At 42.6% G+C, this 23,716-nt stretch overlaps 1 protein-coding gene across 1 annotated transcript in view; it reads left to right on the top strand.

Moving 5' to 3' along the window:
- Nucleotides 1-23,716, top strand: part of Arfgef3 (ARFGEF family member 3) — a 164,761-nt gene that overhangs the window by 126,783 nt on the left and 14,262 nt on the right. The window contains exons 21-32 of the mRNA XM_052751124.1: nt 991-1,124; nt 1,653-1,798; nt 4,125-4,304; nt 7,682-7,826; nt 9,250-9,372; nt 12,164-12,267; nt 12,792-12,936; nt 16,553-16,681; nt 18,790-18,966; nt 20,452-20,566; nt 22,048-22,150; nt 22,384-22,515. Of these exons, the coding sequence (XP_052607084.1) occupies nt 991-1,124; nt 1,653-1,798; nt 4,125-4,304; nt 7,682-7,826; nt 9,250-9,372; nt 12,164-12,267; nt 12,792-12,936; nt 16,553-16,681; nt 18,790-18,966; nt 20,452-20,566; nt 22,048-22,150; nt 22,384-22,515 (1,633 nt within the window). The remainder of the gene's footprint in view (nt 1-990; nt 1,125-1,652; nt 1,799-4,124; nt 4,305-7,681; nt 7,827-9,249; nt 9,373-12,163; nt 12,268-12,791; nt 12,937-16,552; nt 16,682-18,789; nt 18,967-20,451; nt 20,567-22,047; nt 22,151-22,383; nt 22,516-23,716) is intronic.

The raw sequence follows: 23,716 nt of genomic DNA, 5'->3' as shown, positions 1-23,716 counted from the left end.
CCCTGAAAAATCAGCCAGTGCTCTTAACTGCTGAGCCATCTCTTCAGCCCTAAAATTACAGAATCTTAATTAAGCACAACACTCAGATGACAAGGGATGACATTTTCATAAAAACAAAAAACCACTACTTCAGTACTCATTACAGATGAAATTATTTTATGCACTAAAATTATCAGAAAGCTTGCTTAACATCTTCAAAGACCCACAGCATTCCTCTTGTCAAGAATTAACTCGTGGGTTTAATTTGCAGTTATCTGCAGACTGATGCTGAGTTTTGTTTCCTGAGAGCTTCTCAGTCATTGGTGTATCTTATTTGAAGGAATGTCTTTTCAAGTCCTTTGCTCGTTTCAAATTAGGTCTTTAACTTTTGATGTTAAATTTCAAGTTCACTTCATTTTTCCCAATACTGGATTTATAAAATATGTAGTATCTTTTAATGCCTCATTTTTTGTTATTTCTGTCTTAAAATTCAGTATGTCCCATGTTAGTCCTTCAGAAAGACTCAGGATTCAATTTCGGTTCAAAACAATGACCCTAGAGCAGCACACGGCATCCCGTAACACTGACACCACCATACCCTTGGCGGGTAGACCATAGATGCCTCACTGCTCTTGGGCTATAGGAATCTAATGTCTGATCTTTATATCTCACCCTCCCCCCCACCCCCAGAGCTCTGGAATCTCTGAAAGCAATACTTTGTCATCGTTCACATTCTTGTCAAACACTTTAGGAGTGCTTAGCACCACTGGCTAGCCTCGGAAGCTGCCAAGACTATTTTTTTCAAGTCTGTTTTGTGGTATTCTTTGCATCAAAATCCCATGGTTAGTGCAGACTTGTGCACATGAATAATAGCTATGATCATACCATCCATGTGTCTGCAGTGTTTACACAGTGCTTTTCTTAATTACATCAGCTGAATTACCATAATTATTTCGCCGTACACCCTTGATGAATTGTTCCTGCATAACGCCTGTGTTTATTTGCGCCCAGGCTCTTTGACGATGCTACAGACAAGTTGAACCTGTCAGCCTTGGGAGGGTTCCTCTACCAGCTAAAGAAAGCGTCCCAGTCCCAACTCTTCCACTCCGTGACAGACACCGTCGATTACTCTCTGGCAATGCCAGGTAATTTTCCCTGAAGAAACTGTTGGTAAGTAAGGAGGAAATAGCCCCTGTCATTGGTACCAGCAGCATGTGTAACAGACAATAGTAACAGTCATAATTATTACAGTTTAAACACTCATCCATGTGTGCAGGGCCCCGTGGTAAGCGCTGGATGTGGGCCATCACGTTCATTTAATAATCAAAGAAACTTTAAGAAGTAGGTAGATTTACCCCCTTGTTTTTATACATGCGATTAATGGGGAAGAGAGGGAAATTCTTGGCCCATTCCAATGCAGCTACTAAACGGGTCTCACTCCTCAGCCTTACTATTTACACCAAAGCTTCATGCCTTCTTCTCTGTGGACACAGTATTGGGTCCTACTGAGTGAACCACCTTGCTGATTCTGAACGGAAGGCTCACTCCTTCCCTGATGAGCCGTCTGAAGCCATCGTGCTATCCAAGAACACTGCCTTGATTTTCAACTTCTCTGTGCTGGAGTCCTTTGAACTATACCTGAGTTTGGGCTTTCTCATCTCCCCTTCCTGTAGGAGAAGTTAAGTCCACCCAGGATCGCAAAAGCGCTCTGCACCTCTTCCGCCTGGGGGATGCCATGCTGAGGATCGTGAGGAGCAAGATGCGGCCCCTGCTCCACGTGCTGCGCTGCTGGAGCCTTGTGGCACCACACCTGGTGGAGGTGAGACTGGAAGGTGGGAGGAGCCTGTAAATGGAAGCTGAGGGAAGTCCTGCTACAGAGCCAGCGTAGGGGCTGTATTTCTAGGGCCACAGGGTAATGAGAACCTTTCCATAGGCTGGTCATAAGCACCATTGTTCTCTGATTAAATATCAAGGATTCTGAAGACTCACCCTGAAAGGCAGTGCCTCCCTGGTCTCTTTCCAAGTACATAGCTCAACTAATTTCCATGCAAAGCTGGTTCTTGGTTCTTGTGTTCTGTTCTTAACTTGAGTCTGGAGCTAAAAGATAGAGCACCAAATCAATTCTTTCCTTTGGGGCAACATCTTTGATTCTTGTTTCTCTTCTCTGATAACTCAGTTATAAGGGACATGTTATTTCAGGAGGGGGAACCATATATCCTGGTTTTCCTGACAAAATGAACCCTAGCACCTTCCAACTCCCCAAAGGAAAGCAGTTTATAGGATCAGTTTTGTGGTAGCTCTGTATCGAATCATCTCAGTGCATGATAACTGGCGCTGTTAGTTACTTTTCTGTTACTGTGATAAAACACTGTAACCAAGACAAGTTAGAGAGAGCAGCGTTTGTTTGGGCTTACAGTTCCAGAAGGAGAGCCCATAGCAGGAGGGAGGCAGAGCCAGGAAGCTGAGAGATCACATCTTCAGATGTGAACACAGAGCAGAGTGAGCAAACTGGAGGTAGGGTGAGGCTATGAAACCTCAAAACCTACCAATGGTGTCACTTCTTCCAGCAAGACATCACCACCACCTCAGTGTGCCAGCCAGGGACCAAGTGCTCACATAGATACCGAGTTGGTGAGAGTCATTTCCCATTCTTACCACCCCACTGACTAAGTAACAGGGAGCGTTATTGCCTTACTTACAGTGGTAACTATTCATAAACACCCTGTTGTACTTACTTAGTAAAGATAGACAAGAAGATATTTCACAGAATTTAATTTACTAACCTGAGGATAGGCTAGTAAGGAAGAAAGGTACAAAGTATCAATTTAGTCAAGCCCAAAGATCCCATCAGCTAGATACTATGCTATAATTGACTGCATAGAAAGCCTGGGAGCATCAAACAGTGACCATTTATTTTGTTCATTGATCTTCAGCAGAAATTTGAAGAAAATGCTCTGGTAATTCTGGTCTGGACTAGTGTGCTGGCTCATTTTATTTCAGCTTGACCAAGCTAGAGTCATTTGGGAACAAGAAACCTCAGTTAAGAAATACCCATTGGAATGGCTGTGGGCTGGCTTGCGGTGCATTTTCTTGATTGATAATTGATGTGGAAGGGCCTAGCTCACTATGGGTGGTGTCACCCATGGGCTGGTGGTTCTGGGTGCTATAAGGGAACAGGCTGAGCAAACCATTAAGGAGCAAGCCAGTAAGCAGCACCCCTCCATGACCCCTACATCAGTTCTTGCCTCCAGGTTTCTGCCCTGCTTGAGTTCCTGTCCTGACTTCCCTTAATGATGGACCTGGATGTATAAGATGAAGTAAATCCTCTCCTCCCCAAGTTGCTTTTGGTCATGGTATCTTCGCTTAGAAATAGAAACCCTAATTAAGACAGCTATCTTGGCTGATCCCCGCTGGCCTTCCTTATATGCCCATAGTCAGCTGATGCAAAGACTGGTACCAACTGGTTCACAATAGCTTTAACTGGGAAGGCTGGTCATCATTCCCTCTCTCCACAGTCTCTAAGATAGGCTTGGCCTCCGGCGCTCAGTCCCCACTCCTTCACATGGTCGCCTTCGGATTCCCCCAAACAGTGAGAACACAAACTCCACATCACAGTCTGTTACTTACGGGATGGTTTCTGCTGTGCCAGTAGCCAAAGCAAGTCCCGGGTCGAAGTTGAGAGCCAATGCGGAACAGAATCAATAAAAACCATGAGACCCAGGCTGTGTGAACCAATTCAAGTTCTCGTTGCCATTGATCCACTCACTAGGGGACAAATGACTCCCTGATCTTAATATATTAGGGGGATGACTAAGGAGGGGCCATGAGCAGTTCCATAGGTTGTGGTGAACATGCTCTGTACTGCTGAAGAAAATTGTCATGCTGCAGAAAAAGAAAATAACGGAAGCCTTACTCTTCCAGAAACCTTAACTTGATGTTGGAGTTGTATCTATCCAGTTGATTAAATTTCCAGATGCGATTTGGTGCACTTATCATCCTATACACTAAAATTCCTTAGAATTTTGTATGTAAACGGAATACTCTTCCTACCTTTACATAATAAGGTGGGCTGGGGAAGCCTTCAGATGTCACACTTTCCTTGCCTGACTTCCTGCTGGCGTTCAGCTCTCTCTTGTCTTGTGCAGGCCGCCTGCCATAAGGAGCGTCACGTGTCTCAGAAGGCCGTTTCCTTCATCCATGATATCCTGACCGAGGTTCTCACGGACTGGAGTGAGCCACCTCACTTTCACTTTAACGAAGCGCTCTTCCGGCCCTTTGAGCGGATCATGCAGTTGGAGCTGTGTGATGAAGATGTTCAAGACCAGGTGAGTGTGACGAGGGCTGCGGCATCTTCCTCCTCTCCAGTGCTGGTGTTTGGGGAGGGGGAAGCAGGCACTGTCCTCTGGTTTGCATGCTGTCTTCCCAAGCAGGTGACAAAGAGAGATTCAACAATTTGGCCAGAATACCAGTGATTGGTAAAATTGAATCAAACCTAGAGAATCTGGCTGGATTGATCTATAGCCCATTTACACCACACTATTGATCACAGTCATCCTGTCTAATGGGAGACAAGTGGAAAGAAGTGAACCCGGTGACCTCACCTGTGACACAATGGTGGGCCCAGAACTCAGCAGGCTCTTTCCTGAAATCAACTCAGATGTTGAATAAAGCTTTTTCATTTCCTTGTAAATGCAATGACATATTGGCAAGAAAATGAAACCTACTAAAATGCCCCCACAGTGACAGCCAGAGAGGGGTGGACACACATAGCCCCCAGGGTGGTTCTGCTATAGTGGGTTGTACCATCAAGTGAAGCCACGGTTCGTCACATGACATTCTCAAGGTTGCAGGAGCCAATGACGTCGATATAGATCTTACATCAAGGAGCTTCACTTAGGCCAAGCTAAAAATAAGTAACATTAGAAAAAAAGAGAGGAAATGAGGTTACGGAGAAGCAAAATTCTGCTTCCCCCCCCCAGAAAAAATACAGTCAGTGTTAACTAGAAGTATAATGTAATAAATTGAAGGTATAAATTATAATCCCCTCATCAAAAGTGGAGAAAGTAACACATACGTGAAGAGAGGTTTTAGAAACTGAGATGTTAAATGACATGTGTCTAACATAAAAGAATGTGGTAAAAGAAGAATGGATGAACAAAGGGCCCAGTGAGTATGGGAAACAGAGCAAAATGCTGATGTAAGTAGATCCACACGCATGGTCGCATCGAGTGGGACACTCAGTATCATTAGGAAATGCAAATTGAATCCATGATGGGTACCGCTTCACTTGCTGGGGCAGCTAAAAGCACAGAGGAGATAATAACCACAGGTGAGATGCAGAGGAAATGAACATCAGACGCTGGATTAAGAAAGAAAATACTTTACTTGGTTCAGAACACAGCCTGGCAGTCCCTCAAGAGAAATGAAGAAGCATCCATGGGAGTCTTCACAGATATTTGTAGCAACAGCCACATCGTCGGATAGAGTGAAAAGCCAGCTGTGGTGGTCTGTGCCTACAACTCCAGGAGACAGGAGGATTGCAAGAGTAAAGCCAGCATGGGCTTCATAGACAGTGCTTAGCCAGTCTGGGCTGCTCTCTTGGAGTGGGAGGAAGAGGAAGGACTGAGATAAGAAGGCAGTGAAGAGCTAGAGCTATGCAGATTCTAACTCTGACAGAGTTTGTGAAATTGTATTCGTGTCAGGTCAAAACCAAAAGACAAGCAGAGAGTATTCCTGTTACTAGAAAGTGGTATTTTATAATGAAAACTAAGTCAGTGTATTAGGAAGACAAAAATGGGGAGGGGCACTGTGGAGACAATGCAGTCAGTCCTGTACTGGCTGTCTAAGCCTGGGGACCTGACTTAGAGTCCAGCGCCTGTGCAGAAAGCAGGCCTGTGATGCACACTGTAATCCCAGCACTGGTGAGGTGGAGAACCCCCAGGGCTCGATGGCCAACTAGCCTGGTCACACCAGCAAGTTCCAGATTCACTGAGAGACTCTGTCTCAAAACACTAGGTGGAGAGCAACTTCTGGCCCTCACACAGGGGCACTTACAAATACACAAACCCCTACCCAGGAGACCTTAGAAATGCACGAAGACACAAACGGTGAAGTGGAAATACAATCTAAGGCTCCCAGCGGAGCAGAGGGGAAAGTTATTGTTTCATGGGCACAGAATTTCATTTTCAAAAGAGGAAAATTTTGTGGGGATAGACAAGAGTGGACCCTGCATTAAACTGTATGAGCTATATGCAATTGGAAATGTGGTAAATCTACACTGTCTACATTTTCCTGTGGTTTAAAATGAATTATAATGAGATATCGCAATCCTTCCCTTGAAACAATTGATAGAACAAGCAGACAGCCACTCAGGTAGAGACAATGAGCACCACTGTGGACCAGTCTGAGTGACGGATGTACATTCTCTTCAAGTGTGTGTGGAGCTCTCTTCCGAATAGTTGATATGCAAACCTATAAAACAAGTCCCAGTAAGTTTAGCCTAAACACAAAGTTATTTTCTGGCCATAATGAAATTGGGTTCATAATAAATGATTAACTTGGGAAACGTTCAGATATTTATAAATCCAACATCAAAATTCTAAGTGATCCTTAAGTCAGTGAAGAAATGACAGGAATGTTTAAAAAGATTGTCTTGAGTGACAACATGATGTACTGAATTTGTGGGATGTAGCTAAGTCAGTATTTATAGGGAACTTGCAGTTGCAAATGTTCATATTAGAAGAGAAAAACTCGAAAGAAAGAAGTGCATATGTGTTTGGCCAATTGACTGTGACGAAGATGCCATTTTGTAATTCATCAGAGGAAGAAGACAGTGTTTTCAGCCGGTTTTACTTGAACATTTGTTAGAAAGATGAGCTTCAACCCTCACCTCTCACTACACACACACACACACACACACACACACACACACACACACACACACACACACACACAAACACACTACCCTGAAAATTGGTCATGACTTAACATGATAACTATAAACTTGAGTAAGACTAACGTTTCTTGGAACATGAAACAAGGGTCAGCAACGTGACCCTTAAAAAGAAAAATTGATGACTCAGACCTTATCAAAATCAAACACTTGTATCCCCTGAAAGATAAAATTAAGATATAATAATAAAAAGACAAACTCAGGGCTGGAGAATTGGCTCAGTGGTTAAAAGCACTGGCTGCTCTTCCAGAGGACCCAGGTTCAATTCCCAGCACCCACATGATGTCTCGCAACTGTCCATAACTCCAGTTCCATGGGATACAAAATCACTGCTGACTCCTCTATAGACACCAGTCATGCATATGGTGTACATACATACATACATATATACATACATACAGGCAAAACACTCACACACATTAAATCTTTATAAAGGAAAAAAAAAAGGTAAGCTCAAAGTTTGTAAGACTTATTTGAAAAGCGTGAACTGGGAAGGACCTGAATCTACAGAGCATGGAAATAAGGAGGCAGACACCCAATACAAGAAACAGCACACTAACAGAAGGCTAATCTTGTGGAAATTTACTCAGCAACGTTAGTTACTAGGGAAACAAGTGAGTCCTGGCTCAGTTGTGTTTCCCTCTTTCACTAAAATTAACTCAGAAATGGGGGGGGGGGGCAGAGAAATACACCACCTTCCCTACAAGTTCTACTTGTGTTAATTAATCACCTCCCCATTCACCTGTGCAGGTGGTCACCTCCATCGGGGAGCTGGTTGAGGTGTGCTCCACGCAGATCCAGTCGGGCTGGAGACCCCTGTTCAGTGCTCTGGAGACAGTGCACAGTGGGAACAAGTCGGAGGTGAAGGAGTACCTGGTTGGGGACTACTCCATGGGTAAGAACAGTTGGGTGATTCTTGCTCTGGCACCTCTATTCCTTATGCCGAGTCTCAGGTTATCAAAAGAAGAGGAGGAAAGCCGTTCTGCCAGCCATGTTTTGTTGGCAGGAAGTAGCATGCCGCTCGGACTTAGGGTTGGATGGGCGCCAGCTGGCCCAGAGCTCTGAGCTCATCAGGTCCTGCTGTTCAAGCCGAGGGGTCTGTTGGTCCACTCTGAATTGCTATGTCGAGTTACTTCCTGAGACCACAGGGGGAAGTGTCACAACTTGAACATCTGAAAATCTGAAATGCCCCCCAAATTCAAAATAAATTGGATTTCAGAGTCTCAGTAAATTCTAGCAAGTATTTTAAACTCTGAAAAACTCCAAATTCTTAAACACATCTGGTCCCCAGCATTTAGGAGAAGGTATTCTAAGCCTGTATCTGTTTTCAAGTAAGAAAACAGAAAAGTATAATCCGGGAGAATCATAATTAGGCAGTTTGGATCTAGCTAGAAATAGATTGGCATGCCCAGAGTCCAGGGGTGTCAGTGATCCCCAAGGCCACCCTGACATTCAGAAACACGGCAGAAGGACTCATGGGACAGAGCATACAGCTGTGATAAGATTTATTGCATGGCTTGGTTTATTCCATGGCTCGTGACTAAGTTTCACTGTGTTAGTATAATAAGTACACAGCCAGTTTGTAAGGTAAGAAGACAGAGAATCTGGAAGGATCCTATAGGTTCCTTTACATTCTGGCCTTTCCATGAAACGTCACACAGAGAACTCTTCCCTTAGCAGTGGAAGTATCAACAACATAAAGCCAGTCAAAGACCAAGCTGGAAACTGTTCTCATAGACACATTGTGTCTGGCGTATACCAAATCCCACATGTTCAGTATAAACCAAACTTTTTGCACAGTCTAGGATAGCAAACCATCTTATGAGATAACTTGCCCAGGAATAGTCTGAGAATCAAATTCCTGGATGTCAGTCAGGAGCTACCTGATTGACAACCTTGCAAGCATGATTTTCCAAGGCAAGCAGGCTCGGGCCTCTGTGACTCCTGCACAGGAATGGATGAATAAATGTATTTTACCAGAAGCTTGTCTAAATAGTCCCTGTCTGTAGGTATTCTACCGTTTTCTGTGATGCAACATTCCAGACGCCTCGTGTTTACTATTTAGACCCACACATTGCTCCAGGCCTATGTTCCTCCAGCCCTACCCTCTATTATCCATCCATCCAGCCTTCTTCCCAGCATTCCTGTAGCTCCCATTTAGGTGAAGCAGCAAGACGTGCTTGCTATTCAGTCAAAAGGTCCAGACATTTCTCCAGTGGATCTTTTCTAAGACTACCTACGAGGTGCTGGAAGTGTAAGCACCATGAAGGGTTAAAACCTCGCTTTGTTACAATTCTATCCCCTTCCTCCTCCCTCAGGAAAAGGCCAGGCGCCAGTGTTTGATGTGTTCGAAGCCTTCCTCAACACCGACAACATCCAGGTCTTCGCGAACGCAGCCACTAGTTACATCATGTGCCTTATGAAGTTTGTCAAAGGGCTGGGTAAGTGGAACGCACTTTTAATGACGCTCGCTGTCACTGTAGACCCTTTCAACGTGGCTTTCTGGGGACATCCCTGGAGGCAGGGTGCTGGAACAAGCATGCATCCTGGGATGTGAGCACATGAGTTCAGAGGCTTACTCAACTCGGGTTTGTCTGAAGTTGATTTTTTTCACTGTAAAATATCTTGTGATACGATCCATTCTCAAACTATACATCTATTAGGATATTCCATATAGTCTTCAGTAATTGACCTTGCGAAGGAAACCTTTCCCTTCGATGTCACAGTTAGCAGTCGGAAAGTAAGCTTAAAAATGCCTCCTCTAGTCTTCGTAACTGTAATGTGTGCTTTGGGTGAGTCAACACCCCCCTTCTTGAAGTCCTGGTGTATTTTAGGGACCATCTAAGTGGTTATATGCCTAAGTTAGTAACATTTAATAGTGTGAAGTCTTGTATACAGCATGACCTGCTGGAGCTGGGTTTTAGAGAGCACAGATTCATGAGGGTGAGATGGAGAGAACGGGTCGGGGGTTAAACCACAAGTTCAGGAGACATTTATACTCCTGAGAGGTTTGCACAGACAGCTCCTGGACATGGAGTTTGAGAAGCTTGGAAATAAGGAAAATAGAAAGTTGATGTTTTATATCTTCTCAATAGACAATTGATACCTTGATCATTCCTTTATGAAAAAAACTGGACACAAAGAAGGTGTTACATTGTGTCACCCTTATTCTTGGAGTAAGAACAAAATGAAAGTGCAGGATTTACCTGCAATTAGTCTGAACTGTAGGCAAGCCTTACCCTGTTCTGTTACATACAGTGCCCTCTACAGGGATACATTCTAAGACCACCAGTACCACTCATAGTACCAAGGCTGTGAATTCTCTATTTTTCCTATACATAAATACCAACAACTAATTTATGAAGTAGATATTATATTAGACTAACAAAAACTAATGATAAAGGCTGGAGAGATGGCTCAGCAGTTAAAGAGTACTCGTTGCTCTTCCCGAGGACCTGGGTTTAAATCCCAGCATCCACGTGGCAGCTCATAGGCATCTGTAACTCCAGTTCAGGGGCTATAATGCCCTCTTCTGGCTTCCTTGAGCACCAGGCATGCAAGAGGTGTGCAGGCATGCATTACAGGCAGAACACTCACACACATAAAAATAAATAGTAAAAAGTTTTTTAAATGATTATATTACATGGATATCATATCTGGCAGTCTGAGAACCCAAGTGGCTACAAAGTAACAATAGGGAGGTGCCATATCCAGCCTGGACGCAAAACACATTCCAGGTAGAATGGGGCAGGAGTGACATTCCATCTTGTTGCTGACAAAAACATGTCCTTTAAAACTTAAGAATTTATTATCTCTGCAATTTTCCACTCGTGTTTTTATGTCATGTGGGCACACATGCTTAGACCACAGCAAAGAAGAAAAGGTAAAGAATTTTCCTTGGAAATTAGGCACATCAAGTGTCTGTGAAATACTCAGGTAAAGGTGCCTAACAGCATGCTAGAAATTTGAGACTTTATCTTAGAGAAAAAAGTTAGGGACTGAATGTAGAGATGCCAGATTATTAATATGTACATGAAGATATTTTGAAAAGAGGGGTTCTCTTTTTTGTGTGATCTGTGAAGTAGAGGGTCAAGGTGTAAGGCGGGGTTCCATAGGAAAGACAGGGCACCCCATACAACTATGCTTCCTGTGTACCACTGGGTTCCAGAAGGCCAATATATACTTAGGTATACAACATAAAAAAGGTAACACCTGCTATAATCTAGAGAATAGGAAATGATGCTGTTGTTCGTTTCCAGCTGCTTTATACAACATAAATTCACCCAGGCCTCTGTTCTCAGTTGTAAGGTGTATGAATGTAAACCAGGAGCTGGCAAACTTACAATACAAATCTCACTCACTAACGGATTTTTTTAAAAACAATTTCATTCGACCTTTGTGCTACAGCAACAGAAATGAAGTTTCAGATGACCTACAGAGCCTTAAGTACTTGCTCTCTGGCCCCTTACAAAAAGTTTGCCAACTCTAATCCAGAATGTGACTTCCTTTATTTCTTTTATGTAGAAGCATGCCTCATTGCTTCTGAATTTTAACTAATGCCTAGTAATTATGTCTGTTTACCCATAGGAAGGATGCTTGCTGTTACAATTGCAGACAATTAGCTATAATTACAGAGCTGTGGAATAATTTTATTAGAAGTATAGAAATAGATTCATGGCACTGAGAATAAAAATTATCATTCTCACTTACTTACCTATAGAAAATCGTTTCCAGAGATGGGCTAAATCTCTGCAACTATATGAAAAGAAACTAATTTAATTCCAATTAAGTTGCCGATGTCTGCAAACCCCATATGTTTACTCTTTCTGGGCTCTTCATCTACTATCATCCTTTAGTACCTCATGCTGGCAGCAGATAAAATCCAAAGAGGGAGGCTAAGAGCCTCATTTCAGCCTTGCAAGGCCTGCCTCTGGGACTGCTCTCTGTCACCAGAGCCTCAGAAGTCACATCATCCAGCAGAGAAGTGAATTAATGTGCTAGTGCTCAGAAATATTCTCTCAGCCACCACAAGTACTGGACCAGAACGGACGAAATGTTCCTCATAGGGAGAAAATTCATAGAGAGGAATCTTGTCAGGGTTATATGAGTTGCTGTAATTGTTCCCTTGTTTTCCTTCTATGTATGTTTACTTGGGTAAGATGTGAGTGAGCAGGTGTTCTGTTATGATTGGAGAACATGGGTAACTTTGTCTCTGTCCCCATACTGCCCTAGGGGAGGTAGACTGTAAAGAGATTGGAGACTGTGTCCCTGGAGTAGGAGCTACATCCACAGACCTGTGCCTGCCTGCTTTGGATTACCTCAGACGTTGTTCTCAGGTACTGGGGAGGCCCAAACACAGCTCCAAGTCCCACGTCTGCCTCAGAGCGTATTCATGAAACATCAGCAAATGTCTTTAACTGAGGCCTACGAGAGACACTTTTGTCTCCTCCACCTTGACCTCAGACCTCTCCATCTGCCAGCTTTCTCATGCTTTTCTGCTTCCTGGGAGGTTGGGTCATGGGAAGGGGAAGCCAGAATGTGGTGCCCACTTTCCTATGGACTCTTCTCTGGGGTCCCCCACAGACAAAAATACTTGACATGTTCACAGTGATCTTAGTGAGTTTATAAAATTCAGATGTTGAAAAATCAGCCACTGTTTTGTTGCCAATGAGTGTTATTGCATCTGCCTCTTGATAGAACTGCCCATGTCAACTTTGGAATGCAAGTCACACAAACTTTCATTCTTTTGGAATCCTTCTAGTTGAGTCCCCTTTACTAGTGATTCATAATCTTGCTGTTCTCTAACCCTGAGAATTTCACAATATATAAGTGCACTGTCTGGTGTGGTCTTCTTATTTAGTTATTGGCCAAGATCTACAAGATGCCCTTAAAGCCAATATTCCTAAGCGGGCGACTTGCCAGCTTGCCACGAAGGCTTCAGGAGCAGTCGGCGAGCAGTGAGGATGGAATTGAATCAGTCCTGTCGGATTTTGATGACGACACCGGTAAGTTCATTGATTTGACTAGGATGATCTGTTGTGTTCTTAACCCCAGAATCTTAGGCAATAAATGAAGTTAGTTCACAGATCATGAGTGGTCATCCATGTTTATGGGTTGTTTTTTTTTTTTTTTTTTTTTTTTATAATTTTTATCAGGATAAGTTTAGCCAGAGTTTCCAAGGACTCCCTAAAGTCAGCACTAACCCATTCTTCTCACATGGCTGCCTCTGTGCAAAACCATCACAGCTATGCAGATCCCACCAAATAAGTTTCAAACTCGGAGTTCTCTTGAATTCAGCAAATTAGGACAAAACCACACTGGTGCTTAACTAGGCGAGCAATTGCCTTCACTAGCTTCAAGGAAATACAATTACTTCCCCTAAGACTTTTTTGGTTAGAGACCAGGGAAATGAAGCCATTACTGAAGAGAGACTCTATCTGTGACCGGTGAAGCTGATAGGCTGCGGAAAAGAATACTTTTAAAGAATTTGTTTCAAATTAGGTCCCACGCAATCTCCTGCAAGCCAGCCTCCTATCTAGTAACTCTAAGTGATTTTCCAGTGTGTGGACTCCTGTGTGCACCTGCTGCCTATGGTCTCAGAAGACCTCATCTGGCCCACATCTGGAAATGCAGATGACACTCTTAAACAGGCCTACTTTCCAAGACCAGGTCGTTTCAAACACTCTCGGAGGATGTTTTTATTTTTGTCCTTCAATTACAGGAGTGGTTAGAAGTTTACAGTGTTCGATAGATATCTTAAATGGTAAAACCTCATAAAATCAGATAGAGAAAGCATTATAGGGAGGAATAGATAGCTAATGTAATAAATAATTCAAACTATGAGAAAGAATCATTTTGACTGAATATTTGAAACCTTCAGCCAATGTAGTTATGAGCAGAAGCTAATGTTATCGTCCATAATAAAGTCTTGGGATTTGCCTCGAACTGAAGGGAGAGAGAAAAGAAAATATTCATGACCCGTTGGCTACAAATTGATAATAGTCAAGACTGGGAGAGATTACAGCAAGCATCTCCGAACTTATTTGTGCAAATCAGAAATCAATTTTATTTCAAAGGCCCATCTTCTTACAGATTAAAGTCAGCCAAGTATCTATCTAAAGTTCCCCACATCAGTTATTAGTGATCAATCATCAATTTACTAAGGATTTAAAAATTATAATTATGAGCCAAGTGGCGGTGGCACACGCCTTTAATCCCAGTACTCGGGAGACAGAGCCAAGTGGATCTGTGCAAGTTCAAGGCTAGCCTGGTCTACAGAGCAAGATCCAGGACAGGCACCAAAACTACACAGAGAAACCCTGTCTCGAAAAACCAGAAAAAAAATTATAATTATTTGTGAAACTTAGTGAAAATTGAAAAAACGTAAGAGTAAAAGCTTTGAGTTAGTATTTAAAATTTAACAGGGTTGGGGAAATGGCTCCATTGGTAAAATGCTTGCTGTATACCTATCAGGACCTGAGTTCAGATTCCGAGCAACCAAGTAAAAGGCAGGCATAAAAGCATGCATCTGCAACCACAGCACAGAGGGCAGGGATGTGGAGACAGGGAAGTCCTCGTTGCTCGCTGGCCAGTCTAGCCCAAATGGCGAGCTGCAGGTTCACTGAAAGACCTTGTCTCATAAGATGGAGATTGATACGGCAAGACAGGTAACCTGTGGCCTCCATATGTGCATGCATCTGTACACTCATGTGCATGCAACACACATGAACTCCTATCACTTCTCAGAATGATGTATTCTCAGATATCATCATGGATTTCCAAGGCACATAATTACTTCCCCCCCCCCAATTAAAAATGCCAACATTTACAACCATAGATAAAATATATAAAAACATAAGCATGTATAGAATATGCAGATCTGGACACAATGGTATCTCCTGTCAACCATTGCCAATTTATAGCCTAAACTTCTTGAAAATAGGTATATGTCTAACAACCCCTCCTCCAACATAAACAGAGACATTTACCGGGTGTCTTGGTAACATCTCTCAAGAAGGTCATGTATATTTTTCTTTCTTTCTCCATATTAGTCCAAGTCAAAACCCAAAACATCGTGGCATCTGTTTCAGTAAGTGTGTTCTAAAGTGAAGGTGTAGAGAGACTCCACCTACTTCCCCCTGTCCTCAATGGGCTCTTTGACTAGATCCAGAAACCCTGTTGATACAAAGGCTAATGAATCAGAGGAATTAATAAAAGTCTTAGGAACTTTACACAGGGAGGCAAGAGAGTGAAGGGCAAAGCAGTCTCATAGCACACCACACTCCCATACTCTTAGACAGTGCTCAATAAACTTGTGAAGAGACTGGCAAGGAGATGGAGATATGGGCCAAGCTCATAAATTCTAGGGTCATTTCAAAGAGTTATAATGGTAGAACACAGAAGCTAACGGAGCTGAGGATCACTTGACATGTGGATTTTTCATGCTCATTACAGCCCTAATGACCCACACTCTGGAGAACAAGGCTGTTTTCTAGCCTTGGACATAACAGTATCCCTCATCAAATAACCTGTATGGCTTGTTGAACATAGGAAGATAGGCCACATGGCCCTTTCTGAGGTTACACTTCCTCCAGTGATTTGAGTGGAAATGGACCAACTCCGCACATATAAAGATAGATCACCTTAATCCTACCAGAGCAAACAGAGCAGAGGTTAGGGGATAATCAGAGCTGGAGTTAGGGGGCAATGCAGAGCTAGTGGTTAATAGTCACAGAATGTGTGAGACGACAAAAATTTTGGACACAGTATTAATGGTTACACAACACGTAATTGGTGCCACTAAAGTTACAAAGAAAATAATGGAAATGGCTAGTTTTGTTCTTTTTAAAGAATTGACAGGAAATCTAGGGGGTATGTAGCTTATTCCGTAGTGGTTATCTCACATGCATGATGCCCTGAGTTTGATCGCCAGCACTGCATAAATAGGGTATATAAAAGTGCCTGAAATCCCAGCACTTGGAATTTCTATTCCCATATACTATTATGCCTAGCTTTGTATATTCTATGTATGCTTATGATTTTTTTTGTAAATGTTTGCATTTTGCACTGGGCAGAATAATTATGTATATTGAAAATCCATGATAATAGCTGAGAATATATCAGTTCTAAGAACTGTTTCAGTGTTTGTGTGTTGCATATGTATGAGGTGGGAAATGTCAATCAGAAGTTCAAGGTCATCCTTGGCTAAATATCAAGTTTGAGGTTAGCATGGGCTACAAGAGACCCTGTCTCATGAGGAAAAACAAACAATTGGGCAGACAGGAAATAAAACTAAACGAATAACTTTATATTTTTACTATCACTTGATTAGCTCTCAAGAAGTCTGACAGTCATTTCAGTACAGAATTTACATATAATATTGTCATTTTTAAAATGGGGAGTTAGGGGAGAATTTGAGTCTTGTATCTTCTTTTGACTTTGTTGGACCATATTAACCAATCTTGGCCTGCTCGTCAGCACTGTGGGCTAACATAACACTCTAAGTGATGACTATCCATCCCAGTGTCCTTTGCCATTCATACGTGGTGTTCACTTGGATCTTGTGAAGATTCTTCGTGATGGGTGTCTGGGTTTCAGAGAGACCTGCTCTTTGTTTTCCAGGTCTGATAGAAGTTTGGATCATCCTGTTGGAGCAGCTAACTGCAGCTGTGTCCAACTGCCCACGGCAACACCAACCACCAACCTTAGATTTACTCTTTGAGCTGTTGAGAGATGTCACCAAAACCCCCGGTAAATGTCCACATCTGTTTCTACTGGGGGGGGGGGGGCGGGTTGGACATGTAGCTATTTTTAAGAAGGTATCTCTTGGGATGCTTACCTGTTATCACTGTTTCTTACACTTAATGCAAAGTAGATACTCAATGAATATGTATTGCATGGCTACAATGAAGTGATAGGTCTGTACGTCCCTGAAATTTTCACAAAAGATGTGTGGTTTGGTGCTGTTGGACTCCCACATCGATCCATCTGTGCCCTCGGTATCTCCATAAGCTAGCTGGCTTTGCCATTTGCCATGATTGAAGCCATCTTCCTTGGCCAGATCTTAGAGCCTGGCTGTCAGGAGAGCTCAATCCATCACTCATGAGCACATGCCGTACCGAGCAGCCTCTGGTCTTGGTGATTAGAGCTGGAGAGGACACATAATGCCTCAGACAGTCCCCTGTGTTGGAAAGAAGATGCCTTAGAAATGCATCTCTAGATATGAGTTTTAAAAGCTTAGCATACATATTCTTCCTTCCAAAGTTTCCTCAAAGAAATTTTTATAGAAATGTAAGGTGTTTTTATTATCTTATGGGTGCTTTGCCTGCATAAATGTCTGTGTACCATGTGCATGCAGTGCCTGGAGTGGCCAGAGAGGACATCGGATCTCCTGGAACTGGAATTACAGACACTTGTGAGCTGCCATGTGGGTGCTGGGAATTGAACTCTGGTCCTCTGGGTTCAATTAAGAGCATCCAGTGCTCTTAATAGCTGAGCCATCTCTCCAACCATGAAATTTTAATTTTTACTAATAGAATTAGAACCTTAGTGAAACTACTGGTTAATTCCACAGTGAGATATCCCTTCATTGTTATGAAGATTTGATATTAATACCATCTAAAACCCGTTGCAAAGTTTGTAGCTAGTCTCATAGTTAAAATAGTTAAAAACATTCCATTGAAAAGTTACGCACTACCACTTCCAAATACATCTCATTAGTAAGTGCCATTTTCAATTTTCATATTAATTACCACATGATACATATGATGTTTAGTGCTAAAAATATCTATTTGCTGAAGTCTCTTAAATGCTAAAATAAAAATTATGAACACTAAGAAGCAGTTAATAAGTGTGAGTGACATTTATAAGACATTATTTTAAATGTAGAATCAACTATATGAAATTTTATATATTTATAAATACACATGCATACATATATATTCAAAAAGTACTTTAAGGAAATATGTTAAAATGGAATTATATCTGCAGGTAAGTTTTGTCTCTCTTTATACTATGTAATTTTCATGTTTGTTATCTTTTGTGTCTTTCATTTATTTGGGTTATTATTATTTTTATTTATTTATTTATTTATTTTTGCTTATTGGGGCTTACGTTTAGCCCACATTGGCCTGAAACTGGTAATCTAGCTGTTGTGACCACCAATATAGAGGCATGTGCCAGCCCACCCTATTTGTACCTTGATTTTAAAATCAAAATTTTTTAAATCCACTAATGTTTTTTAAGGAAGCACAAAAATTTTAATTGTCTACAGAATTAAAAAAACACATCTTAAATGCCCATCAATACTGAAATACATAAATTATATCTATATGTAATGGAAATAGTATATATCAGTAAAAATAAGGATTGTTTATAATATAAACTTTGTTCTTCATATTTATCAAAAAGTAATCTTTAAGGCTCTCAGCCGGTGTGGTGAGAAATGCTCGCACAAGAAAACACTTCAGTCCTGGAGTTCAAGGACTGTCTGGGCAACACAATTTGACCCAGACTGTTAATAAACAAAACTGTGTTCCATATAAATACATATGTAATATATTCTGACATTCTTTCCTCTGTGCATATATGTATTTATGTGTTTGAATCTGGAGACTAAGAGATCAAGTGACATTTTAGCTTTGTGATATTTGAATTTTTATATGTATTCATATACCTACAGAGCTAAAATTATAAAAAGAAAAATTGCCCCTGTTAGTACCCCCAGTGAGTTGTCAATTCTTCTCACACTTTCTCAGAGACTGGAGAGATCTTTTGGAAGAGGACTTTGATACCAGCCATGGCAAGAACCCCCTCCTCCCCATGAAATCACAATGCTGCCCCTTTCCTCTCTTTATCAGGCCCGGGGTTTGGAATCTATGCGGTCGTTCACCTTCTTCTTCCTGTGATGTCCCTGTGGCTCCGTCGTAGCCACAAGGATCACTCCTACTGGGATGTGGCATCTGCTAACTTCAAGCACGCCATCGGTCTGTCCTGCGAGCTGGTGGTGGAGCACATTCAAAGCTTCCTACACTCAGGTAGCTACAACACCAGAGCCAGCCCTTGGGGGCTTTGCTTCTGCATGCAGCAGCATTGCCTCCAAGTGCTTAGTGAATGACTGATGCAAAGGCCTTTGTCCAGGGAATAAATGAAGTAGAAACAGGTGGTTAGCGCCAGGAATCTAATAGCACATTATCATTGGATATGTTGATACCCATAAATTCTATAAAATTATCAAACAGAATGCACTATTGTTGTTGAAGATACAATACCTAGTAGCAGGTCTAGCACAGCAATGTACAAAGAGAGGGAAAGCATATTCAAATACATAACTTTGTAAAATGTCCATAGTCAAGGTATGCAGAAGTGGGATGTCTTGTGTTCTTCTTTATCTAGAGAGGGCGAGTAAAAGAAATAGAATTTAGGAAGGTTCCAGTTACCAGCAAGGAGTTACTTATCAGGAAATCAAGACAGGGATTATGAGAAGTTTCTTAATGCCTGTGGCACTTTGAAAAAAAATGCTAGGGGAGAGTTATATTGAAAGTAGCAGATAGAAAGGGACAGATAGGCAGGGCAGCGGGACAGGCACCTGAGCGGGGACCTCTGTGAAAGTGGGATTCTTGCTCATGCGCTGCTTTGGAGGGTTTGGGCGGAAGAAAAAGCAGCGCTTCTAAACAAAGTGTCAAGAGGCCACGTTGCTAGAAAAGACAAAAGAAACGAAGCAGAGTGTTGGCCCCAAGGAGTCTAGAGCAAGAATAAGAAGTGGGGACAAATTGTCCTCAAAATAAGAATGCTGGTGGGGGAGGGAGGGGTTTCCCACAGCTGATGGAGGAGGGAGGGATTTGAACATGTAGGTTGGGAGTGTGTCTCAAGAGATTGATGTTCTTGAGCAGGCTGTTGCTTTGCACAGGGAGGGACCTGGATAATACTACTGAAAACCGCTTCCGTGGCATCACAAGGACTCCAGGAAGAACATGTAGATGCTTTCCTTGGGGTGGCAAATAGACTGGTTTGGGGTTATCTTTTTCCTTCAGTCTGCAAATGATGTGTAGATGGAAGCCAGACTGACAAGGTTCAGAAGTCATCAAACTGAGAAGAGATTGTTTTGTTTTCCAAGAGCACTTACATGTAATTCAGTTTTCAGCACCAAGGAAAGCATATTAAAATTTTCCTTTTTAGATGTATTTTTTTTTTCAGCAACTCATTTTCAGGCCATATGTTATATCCTGTCTTGTTTGAGTAGATTAATTATATGCTGAACTTTGATCAATACACACCAAAAAAAAAAGCGAACCATATATTTCATCTTGCTGTATCTATAAAGGGAATAAAATATGCCAAAATTGGGTAAAAGGACTCCACAAAAAGCATTGCTTTGAGGGGGTATAAGGGAAGGTATACCATTTTTATTTTCTTTTTCCCAAATATATATCTTTTTAATGTCTTAGACATTCTTCTTTTGCTAGAGATGGCCATTTCATTCTCCCTCTCTACACCAGTCCTAACTTTACTTCTTCCTGTAGACATCAGGTATGAGAGCATGATCAACACCATGCTGAAGGATCTCTTTGAGCTACTGGTGGCATGTGTCGCCAAGCCCACAGAAACCATCTCCAGAGTTGGCTGTTCCTGCATTAGGTGAGAAAAAAGGTCCCTTGGCTCTCCACAGGGACAGAATTTTATTATGGAACCCAAAGTCATTGTCTTTAATGGTAGTAACTCACTTTCTTATTGCTTTTTATAAACCATTTATAATTAATGGTCCTTTTTTGGTGTTCAGTCTGCAAGTACTTAGTGTAGATGGTGGGTAGAGAAAGTGGAGGTAGAGAAAATGACAGATGGTTTCCTTGGAGGCAAAGGACAGAAGTGATGGTAGAGCATGCTGGGTGGAACCTGAGACTTGGTGCCCACTGCCAGCCCCCAGGTAGTTTGCCTCCATCTGTCCCTGGGTCCTATGGACCCTTTTAGGGGGTTTTCTCAGGTCTTAGGATCTTGTTCTCGTGCCCTACTTCTAACAAGCCCCAAATGGGGTGCAAAGTACTGACCCTATATACGATGAGGACATAAATCCTTCTCATGAGAATGTTATTAGATACCTAGGCCTTCCCATTCCATTAGTGTGGGATACTGAGAGTGATGATATAACCACCAGGTACACACTTGTAGTAGTGTGTACCCAGCACTCAGAAGGTAGAGCAAAGAAGAAAAACCACCTTAGGTTACACAGCAAGGCCATGTCTCCAAGAAAAATAACAACGGTAGAGAGAGGATCACTGAAAACTGATAACATTTACCCCCACAGAGGGGTGAGGAGAGATACCCAGAAAGGATGAGAGTGCGGGGTTCAGGATGGTAATAACGGTGACACCTGGTTCCTACTCCAAAGTGATTGTCTTCCTTACTTTTCTATTGTTACAATGAAAAGACCTGTGACAAAGGCAACTTATAAAAGAGCAATTAATTGGGCCTACAGTTCCAAAGGGTTGGTGTCCACGATGATGGAGCAGGGGCATGTCAGGAAAAGAGCCGAGAGCTCACATCTCAAACTGCAATCAGAAGGCAGAGTGTACACTACACTGAAGGGTGGTAAAAGGCTTTTGAAACCTGCAAGCCCACCTGCAGTGACACGCGTCCTCCAACAAGGCCACACCTCTTAATCCTTCCCAAACAGTCACTCACTGGAGACTCTGTATTCAAAGCTAGAGACTTTCTGGGAACATGCCATTTAAACCACAATGGTAAGTCTTCACTAAGTGATAATATTCCAGCTGGGAGAACAAGACAGGCACAAGGAGATGATAAGGGACAATAAGAGTTTGGGTCTTGTTTTTATGCAGTTAGGATTTATAGAGGAGTGGTAACAAATGGGTCCAGAATGGGGAAATGAATGAATGGTATATAGCCCTGCATACAAGCCTAGAGTTAAATGTTGGTCTGTTTGCAGTGGAAATCCATTGATGTTTCTAAATTAAAATAGTTTAGATATTAGTATCTTGGCAGTGGACTACCAGAGGGGTGGACGGCAGGAGTGGACATTCAGGGCAACCACAGGGTAAACCTGTGCTCCACTCAGCATTGAGGACAGCAGAATTTCTGGACTCAGGCATGCCTTTTGGCAGGTATGTCCTTGTGACCGCTGGTCCTGTGTTCACTGAGGAAATGTGGCGACTTGCGTGCTGTGCCCTGCAGGATGCGTTCTCTGCCACCCTCAAACCAGTCAAGGTAAGATGCCACCAGAAGGGATACAGAGTTGTTTCTTTCTTGGCCCCCCGATGCTTGGTCAGACTGGGCACCTGAGTTCTGCCTGCCTCCTCATATGAGGCAGCTGCACAGTAGCAGAACATGAGAAAAAAAAAGAATCTGGGTTGGTTCTTTTTTATCAGTATCAGATTCGAGACTGGGCCTGGCCCTGTGAACCCAGACAAGCCCTGTGAACGCCTGCTGTTCCTCCCTAGGACCTGCTGGGCTGCTTCCACAGTGGTACAGAGGGCTTCAGTGGGGAAGGCTGCCAGGTACGGGTAGCAGCCCCATCCTCCTCCCCAAGTGCTGAGGCAGAGTACTGGCGCATCCGGGCCATGGCCCAGCAGGTAAGAGTTGAACTGTGGGTCTTGGGACTTCAGAAGCTTGAGATGCATGCTCAGAGTCATCCTGAATGTCCTGCATCACCAGGCCACCTCTCACTTAAAGACATACATATTAAGGCCCTAAGCTCTTGCCAGTGCCGTTTTTCTGATAGATGTTTGGTATTTTTTTGGTCACCTCTGCCCAAGCCACGTCAGGAATCCCCATAGGAGAGTGGTCCGGAAAGGAACTGAGAATCTTAGCTTTATTTGTTTGAGACATTGCCCTGGCTGGCCTGGAACTCACTATGTAGGCCAGGCGAGCCTCAAACTCACAGAGATCTGCCCGTCTCTGTTTCTGGAGAGCTGGGATTAAAGGTGTACTTCACCATGGTTGGCTGAGTCTTCATTTCTTATTCCTGCCTTGGATATAAAAGTCAAAGATAAGGGGATGTAGCGACGTGGTAGAGTGCTTACCTAACATGTGTAAGTGCCTCCAGAACTGATAAATATATACATATATGTGTATGCATATACATACATATGCACATGTATATATCTCAGTTCTGTATAATATATACATACATATACACACACATATATATGAGCCTTTACAAACATAGCTTGTATCCTGGTTAGTTTTTTGACACAGCTAGGGTCATCTGGGAAGAGGAAACCTCAATTGAAATCATGTCTCCATCAGACTGGCATGTGACCAAATCTGTGGGTCATTTTCATCATTGATGATTGATGTGGAGCCACCCCTAGGCTGGCAGTCCAGAATGTATAAGAAAGCAGGCTGAGCCTGCAATGGGACAAAGTCAGTAAGCAGCAATCCTCCATGGCCTCTGCTTCGGTTCTGGCCCCCAGGTTCCTGCTTGAGTTCCAACCCTGACTTCCCTCCATGAGGGACTAGGATCTGAAAGTTGTAAGATGAAATTAACTCCTTCCTCCCCAAGTTGCTTTTGGTCATTGTGTGTATCACAGTAATCGAAAGCTAACTAATACCCACCCCCTCGTATTAGTGTCAGTATTTGAAGTGTAATGAATTGACACGTGGTAGAAGTAATAGTGCTATTAGTGTTGATAGCCAACATTTATTATTTGCTCTGTTATAATGCTCTGCCTATGTAATATACATGTATCAATTTATTTCATCAACTGTATCAGGTGGAAGCCATTGCCATCCCACTTTATAGGTAAAGACATGGGTAGAGAATAAACTACT

Source organism: Peromyscus californicus, unplaced genomic scaffold (assembly GCF_007827085.1).
Source record: "Peromyscus californicus insignis strain IS unplaced genomic scaffold, ASM782708v3 Scaffold_22__1_contigs__length_63687245, whole genome shotgun sequence".
Classification (NCBI taxonomy): Eukaryota; Metazoa; Chordata; class Mammalia; order Rodentia; family Cricetidae; genus Peromyscus; species Peromyscus californicus.
The sequence above is the reverse complement of the archived record's forward strand: the minus strand, read 5'-3'. Positions and strand labels throughout refer to the sequence as shown.